General features: G+C 38.0%; 1 protein-coding gene across 2 annotated transcripts in view; it reads right to left on the reverse strand.

Moving 5' to 3' along the window:
* Nucleotides 1–18,378, reverse strand: part of LOC111564152 (metabotropic glutamate receptor 7-like) — a 202,611-nt gene that overhangs the window by 82,920 nt on the left and 101,313 nt on the right. For both annotated transcript variants that reach the window (XM_023263568.3, XM_023263570.3), the window contains exons 3-4: nt 16,105–16,240; nt 15,197–15,351 (exon numbers count right to left, since the gene is read on the reverse strand). In XM_023263568.3, the coding sequence (XP_023119336.1) occupies nt 15,197–15,351; nt 16,105–16,240 (291 nt within the window). The remainder of the gene's footprint in view (nt 1–15,196; nt 15,352–16,104; nt 16,241–18,378) is intronic.

Genomic DNA, 18,378 nt, shown 5'->3' on the forward strand with positions numbered 1-18,378 from the left:
CTCCCTCATGGCCTCCTCTAGCGAGGTGTACCTGGAAAAGCAATAAAGGAAGCCACCCAGGAGGTTTGATAATCAGATGTCAGAGCTCCTCACCTGATCTCTAACACCTTACAGAAGAATCTCATTTCAATCGTTTGCATCTACAGTTGAGAGCTGGAACCTAAATCAGCTCCATCTTTACCCGATGGACAGTCGTTAAGCTGCTATTCAACATCTGGACTGTTTATTCACTACAGAACTATCTCCACCCCATTATGTTTACAACTTTATTACAAATCCAGCCTTCAGCAACATGTCTTCAGTTCCTGCACCGTGATATCTACTTTTTGTAAACAGTTTCCAGTCTGGCGGTGGATGCCACCAGCTCTGTCAGGCTTCACTCACAGAAACAGATTTTCTCTCAGAAAAACAAATCATCTGTGCCATGTGCCGGCTGCATCACTAATGCAGGGTTTTCTTTTTACTGTATGATCCGTCTGTGACTTTGATGCAACACAAAGACTGAGGATGCTCAAACTAGGGCAACCATGATGGCCATCTCTCAAGATATTTGACTGACAAGCAGGCGGTTTGATTTTCAGCGCCGGTCTCAACGGGCTGCAGAGGGACAGCTGTGCTGCTACCGTCTATTTCAAGACTTCTTTTCTTGAGACGATGAATAATGAATGCAAACAGAAAAAACTCGGCTGATGTGTTCAGATACATACTACGACAGGCTTCTGCTTCAAATAACCTTGAAGAGCAAAGAGAATGGTAACGAGGCTGTTTCAGGGATGCGATGTCATGATTTTCATTTACCATACGGCAACAGTCTGCATGCATTTAGTCTCAGCAACCGGCTTATTCTGCTCCAAAGCTACAAAGAACAAATGAATAGATATTAAACCGTGTCTGACTGAAGGGCAGATTATTGCTGCAGCATCTCCATAAAGCTTGAAAGAAAACTAAATTAGAAATGTCCTTGTAATTACTCGTTGGAAAGGAGCATTAGTGCAACAGTATGCAGAGCATACATCTGAAAAAATGTGGGGATTCCACAATAATTGCATCTGGATGTAACCTCAAGGGCGAACTCGGTGTTTGATCTTAATTTATATGAATCCCTGACGGGACTTAGCCTACTTTATGGAGCATAAAATGTCAGATCAGAGTTTGTCTTCGGGTCCTGAGGAGAAGTTGCAGAATGGAATAACAACCACCCCCACCATTGTTTGATAAACACAAAGAGCAGACTGTTTTATTAATGTGATACACAACTCTGGCTTCTCTGCTCTCACGGTTCACCATCATCTGTAGCCGAGCGGATTCAGATCTGTGTCGAAGCGGCCTTGTTTGTTTTCTGTAAGGCCATCCAACCGTCGCTGTGAGCATCCACCGTAGCAACAACATCCAGCCGTGTGGGAAAGACCAAATCTGAGGTGCTGAAACTAGAAATGTCCGGATCGAGTTTGTTTCCCGTCGCGGTGTTTGTTACGACTTCAGCAACTTGTACCGCCTCACCTTCCAAACACAGCTCTGCTAATGTGCTCGTCTGTCTCTCTGTGTAAACAATGGCTTCCAGCGATAGACCGTTACTGGATGATGAGCAACCAATCAGAATATACTGTGGGCGCCACACAGCAACTAAAGAGAGAAGCCAAAGGAATGCATCTGATTTATTTAGCAGTAATTGGTCAATAATAACAATACATCCATCCCTCCATCCATCCATTATCTATTCACCATTTAATCCTCATTAGGGTCATGGGGGGGCTGGAGTCTATCCCAGCTGACTTAGGGTGAAGACAGGGGACACCTGGACAGGTAACAGTCTATCACAGCTACAATTTAGAATCACCAATTAATCTCAGCATGTTTTTGGACTGTAGGAGGAAAACCCGCACATGATACAGGGAGAGCATGCAAATTCCATGCCATCCTATGGAGCTATTCCATTAAAAATCAGCCGTTTCCAGCTAGAATAGTCATTTACCACATTAACAATGTCTGGACTGGATTTATCATTCATTTAATGTTGTCTTCATTGAAAAAAACAGCTTTTTTTTAAAAAATAGGGACATTTCTAAGTGAGCCCAAACTTTTCAACAGCAGCGTACGAAGATAACTCTTGTCGATGCAGATCAGTTGATGCTCGCCCTGGTTGATGCAAACCTGATGTGAAAAGTCTACTCTCAGATTGGATGAAATCATCAGCTAAATGAAATTGTAGAACTGTAGAAAAGTAGCGGAGCAACAAATCAGAAATAACTTCACATCGTCGTCATTTGATTTTGTTCCGTTAGCTTCAGTGAAATAAACCAAAAACAAAACATTTGTAGCATTGGTCTCTTCCGAGCACTTCCAGACCACAACCGCCGCCGTCTTTAAGTGTGGTTGCCATGGTTACAGGTGTTATTCTGGTCTGTGGCGAGGTTGGAGGAAAAAGGCTCTGCAGCGATGCAGCAAACGGACTCTGCTCAGTAAATCCAGGTTTCACTTGCAAAGCGCTCAGAGCAGCAGATTGGGTTCATCCAGTAAACGTCTGGACGACATTAACACAGTAACCAGCACCGTTTCTTTATCCAGCATCCAGACGCAGCGCCGCCATTAATCCTGGAAATGATTCCTTCCTTCTGACAGCAGCACAAACAACATCTGACTGAAAGTTAAGTTCCCATCACCTGCAAAGATCCATCAGCTCAGTTTATTTTTATATAAATGTCAGCTGCTGTCTGAATGTTCAGTTTGTTGCTTCTAGTCGCAACTGGAAGATTAATTTAGTTCGCAATTTAGACTTTTTTTTTTTAAACATTTCTGTGTTTAAAAAAGTCAGAAAACATCACTGCCTGAGCATCTTTTTAATGGTAGACCAGCAGGTGAATGTGATAAATTCAGTGTGACAGAGGAAACCTCCATTATACACATTACATTCATCACGAGGCAGTTCAGAACTCCATTGAGAGTTTGTCTATTTTTAGGTTCCTTCAGTGTCACAGTGATCCAGTTGCAGTTGTCTGAACATCTGTGATCTACTGCAAATAGGAGCTGCTATTAGACAATTCTGCTGCTTTATTTTTGCAAAATCTGCACAAATAAATACTAAAAACACACAAATTGCAAATAAAAAAAAGGATAAAAAATAGGAGTATAGATTTTTTTTTTAAACTGCAATGTTTTTCTCATTCATTATACAAATGTCTGCAAATCTGTAGACAAATCTGTTTGTGTTTTTCTGGATCTTCTTCACATTTTCAGAAACTTCTGAGCCTCTTCAACGTAAAGAATGTTTTCTTAACGACGAGACGAGACTTTGAGTCCGTCAGTGTTCAGTCACAGAAACAAAATCGTGTTTAGTTTTGTTGTTCTTTTTGGCAGTAACGTTGTTTTCAGAGCAAATTCTGTTATTTTTAAAGCGACGTGGGAGCAAACGGCAATTTATTTCCAGCCGACACGAATCAGCAAAACAAGGGTGACGACGAGGCCTTGATTTGAACGGAGACAGAATGTTTGCAGCGATAAGAGACAAAATAACGAGGAAAAGCGTTTTCTCAAGCTGATAATTAGCAGCTGGAGTCCAGGTGAAGGCCACTTTTCTCAGCCTGGAAACTTGTTTTTAATCAGATTTACTGGAAATGGAAGCTCCTCGACTCTCTGGGTCGCAGTACGCAGGCTGGAAAACAAAAACAAATAATATGCAAAACTAGAAGAGAAAAACAAAAGCAGAGTTGTTTTCTGCTTCACAGGAGGACAAGTAATAAAAGCTCAGCTATTCTGTGTTTTAAAGGAGGTTTTAGAGCTGTGTCTGGTGAGTTTTTGGTGAAGCAGAGGAGAAATGGTGTCGCCAGTTTCCATAGTTTTTAAAGCTTTTATTTGCAAGAAAAGTGTGACATTAAAAATAAATCCACCAGCATTAGCAAGCAGCTCATTTTCATTCAGGAGGAACAAAAAATGTGTTTCTTTGTTTGTTTTTAAACAGTTTTTCACAACATTTTTTCTAAGTTTTGTTTTTTGACAAGTTGTTGATAAAAACTAGTCACTGACAACAAAAAGTCTAAGTATATGTCAAATATGTTCATAATTATAATGAAAAAAGGCCAAATTTGTAAATAATTTCCATACTGAAATCGTTATTTGTGATTTTTACAACATTTGACTGTAAATTAAACACTTTTTACTTTATTTAAATGCACAAAAATATAATTACCTAAAAGATATTTGCTGTTATTATGGGAAACAATGATAAATGTTGACTTTTTTGTTAAATTACAGATAATATCAGTAAATCTTCGATAGATATGAATTTTGACTGCAAAATTATAATGCTTCTGGTTGTATTTAAGCAGAAAAAATAAATATGTGCTGTTATTTGAGAGAAATATTGCATATATTTTTTTTACTACTACTACCATTTATTTACATGTTAACTGTGAAAACTAGAGGTCAGAACTGCAAAAAACAATGTCAACATTAAAAGTCTGCATTTTTACAAAGAGTAATTTATTCTTTTACAACATTTGATAGTAAAATGCTCCATTTCATTGTACTTAAATCAGCAAAAATACTGTTATTTTACTGATCTTTGCTGTTATTTAAGAGAAAAATTACATATATGAAGGATAAAAAATTTTTTAAATAATTTTTTAAACTGTTAATTTATAGATTTTTTTCAGTTTTGTTGGAAATTTATAGATAACATTGAGTAAAATCAAAGAAAAAAAAATGTAATGTTAATCATAAAAAACTGGCCAACACTGTGAACCACATGCACAACAACAATCTGTATTTTTATAATTTTGTGATTTTACAACCTCTGACTTTAAATTTATACAGTTTTATTGCATTTACTTCACCAAAAAAGTGCCGTTATTTTACTATTTGCTGTTATTTAAGAATAAAGTTATGTATATTAATGATTTTAAAAATATAGTTTTTATAAGCTGTTAATTTAAATAATATTACATTTTTTCTGTTTTGTTTGAAAATTATAGAAAACATCCACTAAAATAAAAGAAAAAAAATATTAATTTACATGTTAATAATGATAAAAAAAAAAAAAAAAACGGGTCAAAATAGTGAACCACATGCAATTCAAAAATCTTTTTTTTTAAATAAATTTTTTTTTTACTTTTGATTTTAATTAAATAATAACCTGGATATCAACGCTAAAAAATATCAATAACCTGGATATCAACACACAAAACTCAATAACCTGTATATCAACACAAAAAACTATCAATAACCTGGATATCAACACAAAAAACTATCAATAACCTGGATATCAACACAAAAAACTATCAATAACCTGGATATCAACACAAAAAACTATCAATAACCTGGATATCAACACACAGAACTATCAATAACCTGTATATCAACACAAAAAACTATCAATAACCTGGATATCAACACAAAAAACTATCAATAACCTGTATATCAACACAAAAAACTATCAATAACCTGGATATCAACACACAAAACTATCAATAACCTGGCTATCAACACACAAAACTATTAATTAACTGGATATCAACACACAAAACTATCAATAACCTGGCTATCAACACAAAAAATTATCAATAAACCGGATATCAACACACAGAACTATCAATAACCTGGATATCAACGCACAAAACTATCAATAACCTGGATATCAACACACAAAACTATTAATTAACTGGATATCAACACACAAAACTATCAATTAACTGGATATCAGCACACAAAACTATCAATAATCTGGATATCAACACAAAACTATCAATAACCTGAATATCAACACAAAACTATCAATAACCTGAATATCAACACAAAACTATCAATAACCTGGATATCAACACAAAACTATCAATAACCTGGATATCAACACACAAAACTATCAATAACCTGAATATCAACACAAAACTATCAATAACCTGGATATCAACACACAAAAATATCAATAACCTGGATATCAACACAAAACTATCAATAACCTGGATATCAACACAAAACTATCAATAACCTGGATATCAACACACAAAACTATCAATAACCTGAATATCAACACAAAAAACTATCAATAACCTGGATATCAACACAAAAAACTATCAATAACCTGGATATCAACACAAAAAACTATCAATAACCTGGATATCAACACACAAAACTATCAATAACCTGGATATCAACACACAGAACTATCAATAACCTGGATATCAACACACAAAACTATCAATTAACTGCATATCAACACACAAAACTATCAATAACCTGGATATCAGCACACAAAACTATCTATAAACTGGATATCAACATACATAAGTGCCAATAAACTGATATAAATGCATGAAACTATCAATAAACTGGATCTCAACTCACAAAACTATGGATAACCTGGGTATGATTGTAAAAAAAAAAAGTGTCAATAACCTGGATATCAACACACAAAACTATCAATAATGTGGATATAAACAAACCAAGCAACAAAAATGTGGATATAAACAAACTAAACTATCAATAATCTCGATATAAACAACGTAAACGATCAATAATGTGGATATTAATGCACCAAACTACCGATAATGTGGATATAAACAAGCCAAACTACCAACAATCTTGATATAAACAAACAAACTATGAACAATCTGGATGTAAACAAACCAAATTACCAATAATCTGGATGTAAACACTCAAACTGAAACTGCAGGTAGCATTAAGATGAATTCCGTTGAATAAAAATGGTCCCAGATGAATTAATCGTTGCCTCGGTGACGCGCTGATCCATAAAACCTGAAGGATTCATGGAAGCTGCTGCGGTTCAAAGACCCAAACGTTGCTTTGAGGGTTTTTGGAGCGTTCGGTGGGGAACCTACAGTGGACTTTAAGAGGTTCTGCTGCTGCAGGGGAACCGATTCATCTCCCAGGGTTCCAGCTCTTTAAAATGAAATGTCGCCGTCTCTTAAGTCCAACATTGACGCCGTCGGTGAGCGTTCGGAGCAAGTTTAAATCTCTTTTCCTGGCAGGGAGCTAATGAAAGATCCACAGGGAGCATTTACTGTCGATTCAGTTCACTTTAAATGACAATTATGGTGGAAAATTCAGTCTTTTTCAAAAGTTTATGTCCTTTACTTCACCCAGATTACAGTTTTATCTTCTTTATTTGACATTCTAATTGAATTATTCAACATTTTCACAGAGCTGTAACAATATCACGATTATGGCATTACTGCTGACAAAACAGTCAAATTTGTGTTTTTTAAATTTGGTTATTGTTTGTTTTGTCACTTATTTTTGGGGAAATTCACTCAAAAGACAAGTTGAAAGAAATAAAGTTAGAATAATTCAGGTTTAATGAGCAGATTAAGTAAAAAGCTGCAGCAAAACATGAGCTAGACTTCAGTTTTCAGGTCTTCGGGTTGCTTTTTAGTGCCGTTTTTTTCAGCAGAAGACCTTCTGCATCAGGTAGGGCAACAAGCAAGACTGACTGGACTCTTTCTGAATGCCGCAAAGATGAAGTTCATGCACCGTAACCCAACATCTGAAGCAACATTGCAGCACTAGATGGGTCAGAAATTGAAAAAGTTGACGATTTCCTATATCTTGGAGGCTCCACCAACACAGCACATGATATAGAAACAAAAACTGGTAAAGCTTGGGGAGCATTAAACTCTCTGTCAAAAATATGGGTACCTCCTATTAAAACAAAAATGAGAGTATTTAAGGCGTCAGTGGAATCCATCCTGCTCTGTGGATCTGACTCCTGGTCTCTATCGAAGACTCTCTCAAAAAGAACTGACGGGACTTTTACCAGAATGTTACGGATGGTACAAAACATCTCCTGGAAATCGCATCTCACCAACAAGTCGCTAAATAGTCCACACCCACGCTGGTCAACCATCATCAGGCAACGTACACCAGCCCTGGATGGACATGTGGTGAGACACAACGAAGCAGCTGGTCGAGTTATGGAAACCTGATACTGACAGGAGGGTTGGCAGGTCTAGGACAACATTAACCCTCGTGTCGCCCTGCAGGTCAAAATTCACCTGTTTTAAAGTTTGAAAATGTGGAAAAAATACATATATTTTCACAGTGAAACTTCTAATGTCCACATTTTCAACATGTTTGGGAAATCTTTGAACATTTTTTGGTGGGAAAAAAAGAAATGTTAAAAATGTTTCGAAAGAACATTCACAAAAAAAATCATGATTTTTTGTGAATGTTCTTAAAGAAAATATTAGAAGTTTTACTGATATATATGGAATCACTTTACATATTTTTATGTAGGATTTTTTTGGAAGATTTTTACTCATTTTTTGAAAATATTTACATGAACTTTCTTGTCAAGTTCGTGGAATTTTTTTTTCAAATAATACTTTCAAGGGAAACTTTTAAAGAATTATTGGAGTTTTCTTCCTGAAGGTTTTGCAAATTTTCAGAAATTTGGGGAATTTTTTTGCTGATTTTTTATTTTTTTTTTCAGACAAGGAAACAGTATTTTTTGGGGCCCATAAATGAAGACAACAGGAGGGTTCAGGAAAGTTCTGGAAGAAGACACTGGTCCAGAAGGCAAAGAACTTTTGACTGCAATGCTGGACAGAGGGAGCTGGATGAAGAACTTTAATCATGTCACCGATTCTGTCGGATGTAAACGACTGACTTCACTGACTTTTTCAGATTCTCACACAGACAAAACCGACTCGATGGGATGAAGAAATGTTTCAGTGTTTTAAAGAGGCACGCTTGTTGATGCCTCCAGTTTCCGTGGGTGCATCTGAATGCTTCTGAAGGTTAGCCACATCAGAATTCCACCTTGTAGCAGTCGTCTGTTGTGGGATTGATACAGCGACGCTCCCCAAAGCAGCAGCAGCATCGAGACTTCCTTCCACAAACAGCAACCTGCCGCCTCTACGCATTAACGGTCCTCCTCGGCCAAAAACTACTAAAAATAACAACAACAAGCGGGAGCCATCTGGGGTCGCCGGCTACAACCCGAGCCAAGCTCCGACTCTAATGGCCAGAATTGAAACTAAGCGCGAACGGCTGCCGGGGAAACGCCAGCAAACAAGAGAAAAAAAAGTCAATTACCAGCCCTTATTTAGCCGAGCCTTGAGTGGGGAAAACAATTGGAAAAAGTCGTTTAAGGCCTTATTTAAGATAAGGCTAATCCTCAATTTGAAAGGGAAGCAGAGGAGGTGGACCCGGAGACGCCGAGGCACAAACGGCTGCGATAAAAGGAAATAATGAGATTCACCCGCAGCTTTTTTCCTCCTTCCCGTGTTACCAAATACATGCTGTTCCAGTCCCCAGAATAATGACGTCCTCAGAGAGCGGCTGGATTTATGGTTTTATTAGCCGGAGAAGACAGTCTGCATTCACAACACCATTACTATTCTCCATTCATATGTCATTTAGAGGAAAGTCGAGTCGCTGAAGCCGAACTTTTACTCAAATAATGTGGATTCTCCTGTTTGTTTCCACTTCTCACATGCACTTTTTATTCCATTAGGTTATGGCAGCTTCACATCTACAAATTACTGTAATTAGGTTGTGTTGAAATCCTGAGTGTTTAATCTCTAATATACCCTGAAAATACACTTCTCTTTTCTTTACTCTTCTCTTCTCTTACAGATAATTGCCTTTATTTGAAACCAAACATAATGTATTAGGGATATAAAAAGGCACTAAAAAAATGGATTAGGGTCCGAGCACCAAGGAACCTCTTGGAAAGTGTCAGGTTTTTTTTTTTATTATACTTTCTTCTTCGGACGAACCAAAGCGTGTTTTTGAGGCCCTAAACATACTCGAAAACGTGTGAAAAGTTGCACACACATCAGAACCGGCGAAAAATATCCTGAAAATTCAGCCCCAGAACCACGTTTCACCAACAGCCATTAAATTCAGTAGGCATATGTAACAGGCCTGGACCCACAAAAAAGCCTCTTGCACAAACACCCAAAACCCAACAGGAAGTCAGCCATTTTGAATTCTGTGTCATATTTTGGACTATTCTGGATAATTTCTGCATATTTTCAAAAGCTATAAACTCAAACGGGGTAACGCCAAGTGAGCTGAAATTTGGACAGGATGTACACCAGGCATGGCCCTTATGACATCCATTGGCCAATATACAGTCACAGTGATACCGCCCCCTGGTGGATGTGTCGTCATTAAACAGGAAGTGCTGTCTAATTCCCCTGTACATGCTCCAATCTGCCTCCAACTTTACATGTGTGATCAGCGTCTGGCCCTGATGACATCCATAGGTCGATACACACTCACAGTGATAGCGTCACCTGGTGGACATGGTTGGATTCGCTGCCCAGCAAGGATGTGAGGACCCGACCAACATTGCTTGCAGCTGTAACTGTTTTTTTTGTTGTTGTTTTTTTTACAGATTTTCCCTGTTTGGTTAAATTATAGATAATATCTAGTAAAATCACAAAAAAGGTTTATTTAAATGTTAACCATTATAATAGTTTGTAACTATATAAATATGTTTAAACAATTTACTGTTATTTTACAGATTTTGTAGTTTTGTTAAGGTGCAGATAACATCGAGAAAAATCACAGAAATAAATGTAATAATTTACATATTGTTATACATAAAAAGAGGCTAAAACTGTATTTTTTGAGTTGCTAAAGGGCTCAGCTTTTGAATAAATAAAAATAATAATTTACATGCTGAATCATTTTTTTCCAAATAGTAATTTGATCTTCAATAAAATTGACAATAAAATTACAGTTTACAAGAGAAAAAATTACAACAATATCAAATCTAGAATAATCATTTCAGAGTATAATTAGAGCATCAATGATAGAATCTAGAATCCAGGCTCTGTTCATTTATTGTCGTTTATTTGCAGATTCACATGAAGCTGAATCACAAGTTAGTCGCCTGTTTAGAAGGAAAACAAAATACACCAACAAGATTTTAAAAATCACCAAGTCAGATTATTAAATGACGACTGACTGCTATAAAATATCATTATTTTCCACCAGAAAATCCACAATAAAATACAAATCCAACTGACTCTGTACATGGCTTCATGAGAGTTTTTTGTGCATCCTGACATGCTACATATGGCTACCAAATTTGGTGTTGATGTAGGTGAAACATCGTGCCTGTAGTAGATGTTACAAGGTCTCATAAAATATCTAATTTGTCGCCAGTTCGGATGCCTGCGTAAATTTTCATTTTTTGAACATGTTTGGGCCTCAAAAATACAATTGTTTTGTGCGAGAAATAATTCCTTTTATTCCAACAGGTTTACATGAAGTATCTGAGTTAAAATACTGCAACAGTATCAGTTTACCTGCAATAATAATAATATTCTGCACATTTAGTGGGACACTTCAACACCTGAAGTGCATTTTCCTTTGCAGAGTCCATAAATACCCAGCATGCCTCAGTGTAATCATTTCATGCCTCATTATATCAGCACGGCCATTAAGCTGAATCAGCATTCAGAAGACTTTACAGTTTGGAATGAAAAGCGAAGACATTTCCTCCAAACACACCGGAGGGGATCGTGGAGGCCGGGAGGTGTTTAAACGAAACGAGAAGAAGAAGAAGAAGAAGAAGAAGAGCAGGAAGGATGCTGAGGCCGATCAGCATCAGCGGATCTCCTCCTCCCATCGCTTTGCCGTTTGTCAGATTAGCGTTGAGGTTCACGCCGAGGAAGAAGAATCGGTGTCGACGGGCTGCCAGGGAGCATCGCGGCGATAAAGACGATCCAGGAAACCGACAGAAGGAAACGCTGGGGATCAAGCGGCTGCACATCAGGCTGCAGCAGGAGTTTCATTGAGTCACATCTCTGTTGTTGTTGTGAAAAATACTAAACCTAAATCCTCCTCTGTGGGGTCTTAATCAGTAGTAGAAGTCAGAATCTGTTCATTTATTCCAGTGCACTTCATCAGGCTGGAGTTAATAAAGGTTCTCTGCAAAGTTTCTGTCATCGTAAAGTCAAATCTTTATTCGTCTTTTAGCCTCTTCCTGTTTGCCCTCTGATGAAAGGGATCCGTCGCCCTTCCAGAGTTTTCCTCGGACTGCCTGTCATGCTGCAGAATTCTGTCTGCCACCTTTATGCCCAGAAAACCTCCATTTCCATAAATCACCTGTCAGACGAGGGGAACAAAAGGCATCGCGGAGCACGTCGAGGGGACGGTGTTTACGAGCGCACCGCCTCCGGTCGTGTCCAAGGTTACGGCTGCATGTCGGTCCTGACCGGAGACAGAAAAACGACTTCGAGGAGCCGAAAAGGTCAGAAATTCGTGTTACAGCAAAAACACTTATTGAAGCTTTGATATGTGGCTCAGAAAATATGAGTTTCAGCACCGGAGGGGAAAAACAAAGAAATCATGTTTTACTTCAAGTCTATGTGTTAACAGATTTATTATCCTGTCTTTATGTGGCGCGACAGAAAAGTCCTAAACTGTGATAAAACCTAAATCTAGAAGTCTGTTCTGATCAGGAGTTTTCAAGATATGGCCGAGCGTGTTCGTTTTTTGAGATAGAAGACAAACATCTTCTCTCAATTATGGATCTGCAGTGAAAAATGAAGCTTGATATCAAAGACTATTACTGTTCAGAGGGTGAAAGTCAACAAAGTGTTCATCTGTAGGCGTCTAAACAGGAATGGATGAAGTTCAAAGTGTACTGAGTAGTGGTGGAACGCGATTAAAGAAATTAATCTAATTAATTAGAGGCGTTGTAATTAATTAATCGTGATTAATCACATTTTTGTCAGACAGCAATATTTGACACAATACGTCAAGTCAATCAATTTTGGTTGACAGATGAATCAATGAATCTTGTCTCTTTGTTGTCATTTTGTGTGACTTTATTGTCGATTTGTGCGTCTGTTGTTGTGTTGCATCTTTTTGATCAAAATAATTCATTTCCTTCTTGCCAGGAGTCAAACAAATTCAAATCCGTGTGTTCATAAAGCTACAGCCAGCGGCTAGTTAGCGTAGCTTAGCATACAGACTTTGACCACAGTCCAATAGCACAGACACACAATAAACTAACAAGCAGGATTTCAATGGAATGAACTCATCTTTTCTCATTAGTTTAATATTAAGACAATGGAACACAATTAGAATGATTGGTTTTCATAAATAAAGATATGAGTAGAATAATGACCTGCAGGAGCTTCTCTCCTCTCATTAATTTAAATTAAATTAAAGCATCAGCAGACTTTACACAGGACACTCGTTCCTCTTCTGATTAATACTTGGAAGAAACTGTTGGGGACATAAACTTTAAGGCTTTTAAATAAGTTGTTTGTTTGTCTTAGAATGATGGATGGCGTTAAATGTGACAATTTTGTGTCTGTTTGCAGCTATTTTTCATCTCTTTGTTGTGATTTTGCGGGTGCTTTATTTCTTTGTTCTCATTTTGTGGCCTTTCTGTCTCTTTGTTAGCATTTTCTGTGTTTTTGTGGTTGCTTAGTGTCCGTTTGTGGTCATTCAGTATTGTTTTGTGATCATCTTGTCTGTCTCAATGGTTTTTAGTGTGTCTTTGTGGTCATTTTGTGTTCATTTGTGAACATTTTCTGTGTTTTAGTGGTTGTTTTGTGTCTCTTTATGAGCAATTTTTGTCTCTTTATGTTCGTTTTACATTTCTTTGTGTTGGTTTTGTGTCTTTTTGCGGTTGTTTTGTGCTGATTTGTGGTTGTTTTTTGTCTGTTTGTGGTCATTTAGTGTCTTTTTGGGAGCGTTTTCTGTATTTTTGTGGTTGTTTTGTATTTTGTTGTGGTCATATTGCGAGCTTTTGTGACAGTTTTGTGTTTCTTCATGAGCATTTTGTGTTTTTTATCAGTATTTTGTTTCTATGTGGTGGCTTGGTGAGTGTTTTTGGCTGTTTTGTGACTCTTTGTGGTTATTTTCCATCTATCTGTTGTCTTTTTGTATGTTTTTGTCATCAGTTTTTGTCTCCCTGTGGTCTTTATGCATTCCTGTTGTCATCTTGTGTCTCTTTGTGGTTATTTTGCGTTTTCCGTTGTCATATTGTGTGTTTTTGTGACAATTTTCTGTCTGTTTGTGGCTATTTTACATATCTTTGTTTTGATTTTGTGGGTGCTTTATGTCTTTGTCGTCATATTGTGACCTTTTCTGTCTCTTTGTAGTCATTTTGTGTCTCTTTGTAGTTGTTCTGCGTCTGTTTTTGGTCTTCTTTTGTCTCTTTCTAAACATTTTGCATGTTTTTGTGGTCATTTTGTGTCATTTAGTTGTCCTTTTGTATTTCTTTGTTGATTTTATGTACGTTTGTTTTTTATGTTTTGTTTTTAACAGCTTGCATCTGTTTATTGTCATTTTGTGTGTCTTTCTGGTTGTTTTGCATCCTATTGTTGTCGTTTTTGTCTCATTATTGCTCTCCTGTGTCACTTTGCTGTCATTCTGCATTTGTTTGATGTTGTTTGTTTTATTTGCAGCTGCATGCTGATCATCTGCTGTTCTTTCATCAAAACATCCAAAAAAACAAACCTTTCAGACATCGATGACTGAATCAAGCACAGTAGATTTGCAACTTCTCTTTACTGCCGTCTGGTCGCACAAACAGAACCTTAAAAAGGAGAAAATCTCGGCCACAACAGCCCTGAACAAACACAGACTGAACTGTACAGATTTCAAGTGTCGTTGTGGATCTATTTAAATGGTTCTGACATCACCAGATGCCCTTTAAACGTACGAAAAACACGACACCCGACTCACTACAAGCAACAATTCCAGCAACCATTGAGGCAGAGCCAAGAAGAAACTAAATAAAAGCTGCTTCTCAGAGAGCCAGGCATCATTTAAAGCAAACCAAAATTAAATTTCCAACAACAGAGAGAAAACTTTCCTCTTTGTTCAAGCAGTGAAAGTTTAATAAAACTAAGATACCGGCTTCCTGCAGATATGGCAGTGCTGACGGCGGCGGAATAATGATGGCACATAATCATCATCAAACGAGTCCTGTGCGATTTTGTGTCACAAGAAACGGGGAAAGTGAATGTTCCCAATGATGATTGAGTTTTTCTGAAGTTCTGCTTATTCAGGAGGCAGGAAAATGTGCAGCGGGGAAGACTTCGGTTTCACAGATAAGAACATTTGAGGATGAGCTCAAAAGGACGGGATGAGCAGAGAAACGCGGTGGCTTTAATTCCACCTCCTAATTTTCTGTGTGTAAACTTCAAACTCAGACATGTTCTCACAGCAGAGAGCGGCGTGGAGTTGTGAACAGGGACGGACTCACCGCTGATGGTGGCTCTCTTCGGCAGGATGGTGATGGCTCCGACGGCAGCTTCCTCCAGCTGGTAGATGGGACTGTTTTTAGCCCCCCAGCTGTCGGAGCCGATCCACAGGAAGTGACCCACCTGGTCGGCTCGCTTGCTGGCGTTCAGGACACCCCTGCATCCAAACACACAGTAAACAACGACAGTATCACTGAAATGTTGAAAAATTCGACTCAATAACTGCATTATTTCTAATCTGAATGGTTGGTATCAAAAAAGACTTAACTGAAAATTCAAGCCCACAGTAGAAACGGAACAAAACTGAGTCCACCTGTGTACAGTCAGTCTAACTGCATCAACATGGTTCTAAATGAGCTGTGAACAGCAGAACTTTCTCAGTTTTGGACCTATGAGGTGGATCTATGTCTACATCATGGCTTCACATGGAAAAGAACTGAACAGAGGAACTGGAACTCTCATTGTGAGACTTAACAAGGATGAGAAAGATCCAGGAAGATCAACTAAACATCAGTGAACCACAGTGTCAGCAGTAACCAGGAGGTCTAGAAGGAGTCATAGTCCCACTAATCATGGCTGCAGTGGTTGTCCTCCTAAAATGACTCCACAGACATCATTTTAGGTTTAGTTTGTTAAAGAACATGGAAAGAAGTCTGATGAATTGGGAGCAGATTCTTTGGTCAGAAGATGAATGATGAATGGTTGAGCTCAGATGGAGTCCGGCATGTTTGGTGTGGACAGTGAATGCATCGTCCTGACAGTGAAGCATGGAGGTGGTAGTGTGATGATATGAGGCTGCGTGAGTGTAAAAGGTATTGATGAGAAGACATTTTAGATGAATGTTTGTGGATAAACCAAACACCAGCTGATAAGACGTGAGAACCTACAGTTCAAACTCTACTTCAGTTACCTGATGTCTTCGTCGGAGGCGAACAGGATGACCGCCCGGGCGTACCGGGTCTCCAGCAGCAGGCGGATGATTTTATCAAAGTCAGAGGGTTTGTGGTCGTGAGGGATCTTCAGGGACTGAGCGATGCAGATTCCACCTGAGGAGACAAGACAAAGGGCAGCGTTAACTCACAGAGGTTTAGGAACTCATTTATGACTTTTCCTGATCATTTTGCCTTGAAGTGTTTGTTTAGCAACAGGTTGCCGATATTTGGCATCACTTTATGGTGGTTTTGTGCGTATTTTGCATCTCTGTGGGGATTTTTTGTCTTTTTATAATAATTTTCTGTCTGTTTGGGGTCGTATTGTGTCTTTTTGTGAGTGCTTATGTCTGTGATTGTTTTGTGTTTGTGGTCATTAATGTCTTTTTATGATCATCTTTTATGTCTCTGTGTGGTCATTTTGTGTCTTTTTGTGGTCATTTAGTGTCTTTTTGTGGTTGTTTTGTGCCTATTTGTGCTCATTTTGTGTCTGTTTGTGGATACTTTATGTCTTTGTGGTCATTTTGTGTTTCTCTCTGAAAATTTTCTGTGTTTTGTGGTTGTTCTGTATCTCTGTGAGCTTTTTGTGTCTCTTTATGTTCATTTTATCTTTCTTTGTGGTTGTTTTGTGTCTGTTTGTGGTCATCTAATGTGTTTTTGTGTTCATCTTGTGTGTCTCAGTGGTTGGTTGCTGTGTCTTTGTGGTCATTTTGTGTCTTTTTGTGGTTGTTTTGTGTCTTTTTGTGTTTTTTTGTGTGTCTTTTTGGTTGTTTTATGTCTCTTTGTTGTCATTTTTGTGTCTCTGTGGGTGTACTTTATGTCTTTGTGACAATTTTGTGTTTCTTTATGAGCATTTTGTGCTTTTTGGAAGTATTTTGTGCCTCTTTGTGGTTGGTTGGTGTGTCTTTGTGGTCATTTTGCAGTTGTTTTGTGCTGATTTATGTTTTTTTTGGTCTGTGTTCATTTTGTATCTTTTTCTGAGTGTATTCTGTGTTTTTTTGACAATTATGCGTTTCGTTATGAACATTTTGTGTTTTTTATCAGTAGAAGTAGTGTCTCTTTGTGGTGGTTTAGTGAGTGTTTGGGGCTATTTTGCATCACTTTGTTGTGATTTTGTGGGTCCTTTATGTCGTTGTGGTTGTCTTGTGATCTTTTCTGTCTCTTTGGTCATTTTGTGTAGCTTTGTAGTTGTTTTGCGTCTCTTTGTGGCTGGTTTGTGTCTCTTTGTGGTCATCTTGTGTATTTTGTGGGTTTTTTTTGTCTCTTTGTGGTCGTTTTGTTTCTCTTTGTGGTTGTTTTTGTCTCTTTGTGGTTGTTTTGTGTCTCTTTGTGGTTGTTTTGTGTCTCTTTGTGGGCATTTTTTGTCTCTGTGGTTGTTTTGCATCTCTTTGTGGTCATTTTGTGTCTCTGTGGTTGTTTTTGTCTCTTTGTGGTTGTTTTGTGTCTCTTTGTGGGCATTTTTGTCTCTTTGTAGTTGTTTTGCATCTCTTTGTGGTAGTTTTGTGTCTCTTTGTGGACATTTTGTGTCTCTTTGAGGGATCTTCAGGAGCTCAGAGATTGTACCTGAGCAGACGAACCAAAGGGCGGCGCCAACCCACGCAGGTTTAAAAACTGTAATTTATGGATTTTGCCGTTGATGACTTCAACCTTTGAGGAACCTGGTGGAGGAGGTTGGAGTAACTCTGACATTTCATCAAAACCACCTACGATTCGGTAAAAGTCTGAGAGCTGCAGGCTGAGACGCTGCTGCTTTCAATAAATGTCACTCAGATGCACAAAAAAAGTGCAGCTTCTTCTTCTTCTTCTTCTCTTTTCCACAGTGGAGTTTTAGTGGTGAGTCAGAGGCTTTATGGGAGCTTTAAATTTTAATATGACGTCTATCTTACGGAGGAATATCAAAGAGCAAATATCATCCAGTTACACTGAACCGCTGGTAGAGTTACCATAAATAACCTCAAACACTGTGAAGATTCACTGATTCTATTGATCGTTCTTCAGGTTTCTGGTGGAATTAATTCCTCCTCAACAACCTCCCACACAGACGTACTGCAGAGATGATTTTTACTGTGGTTGTTTAGTGTCTTTGTCATTGTTTTGTCTGTTTTTGTGGTCATTATTTATGTCTTTGTTGTTGTTTCACATCTTTTTATGGTTGTCTTGTGTCTTTCTGTGGTCATGTCTGTGTGGTTGTGTTGTTTCTTCATGAGCATTTTGCAGTTCTTTGTGGTCATTCTATCTCTTTATGGCTGTTTTGT

This window comes from Amphiprion ocellaris, chromosome 5 (genome assembly GCF_022539595.1).
Source record: "Amphiprion ocellaris isolate individual 3 ecotype Okinawa chromosome 5, ASM2253959v1, whole genome shotgun sequence".
In the NCBI taxonomy this organism is placed as follows: Eukaryota; Metazoa; Chordata; class Actinopteri; family Pomacentridae; genus Amphiprion; species Amphiprion ocellaris.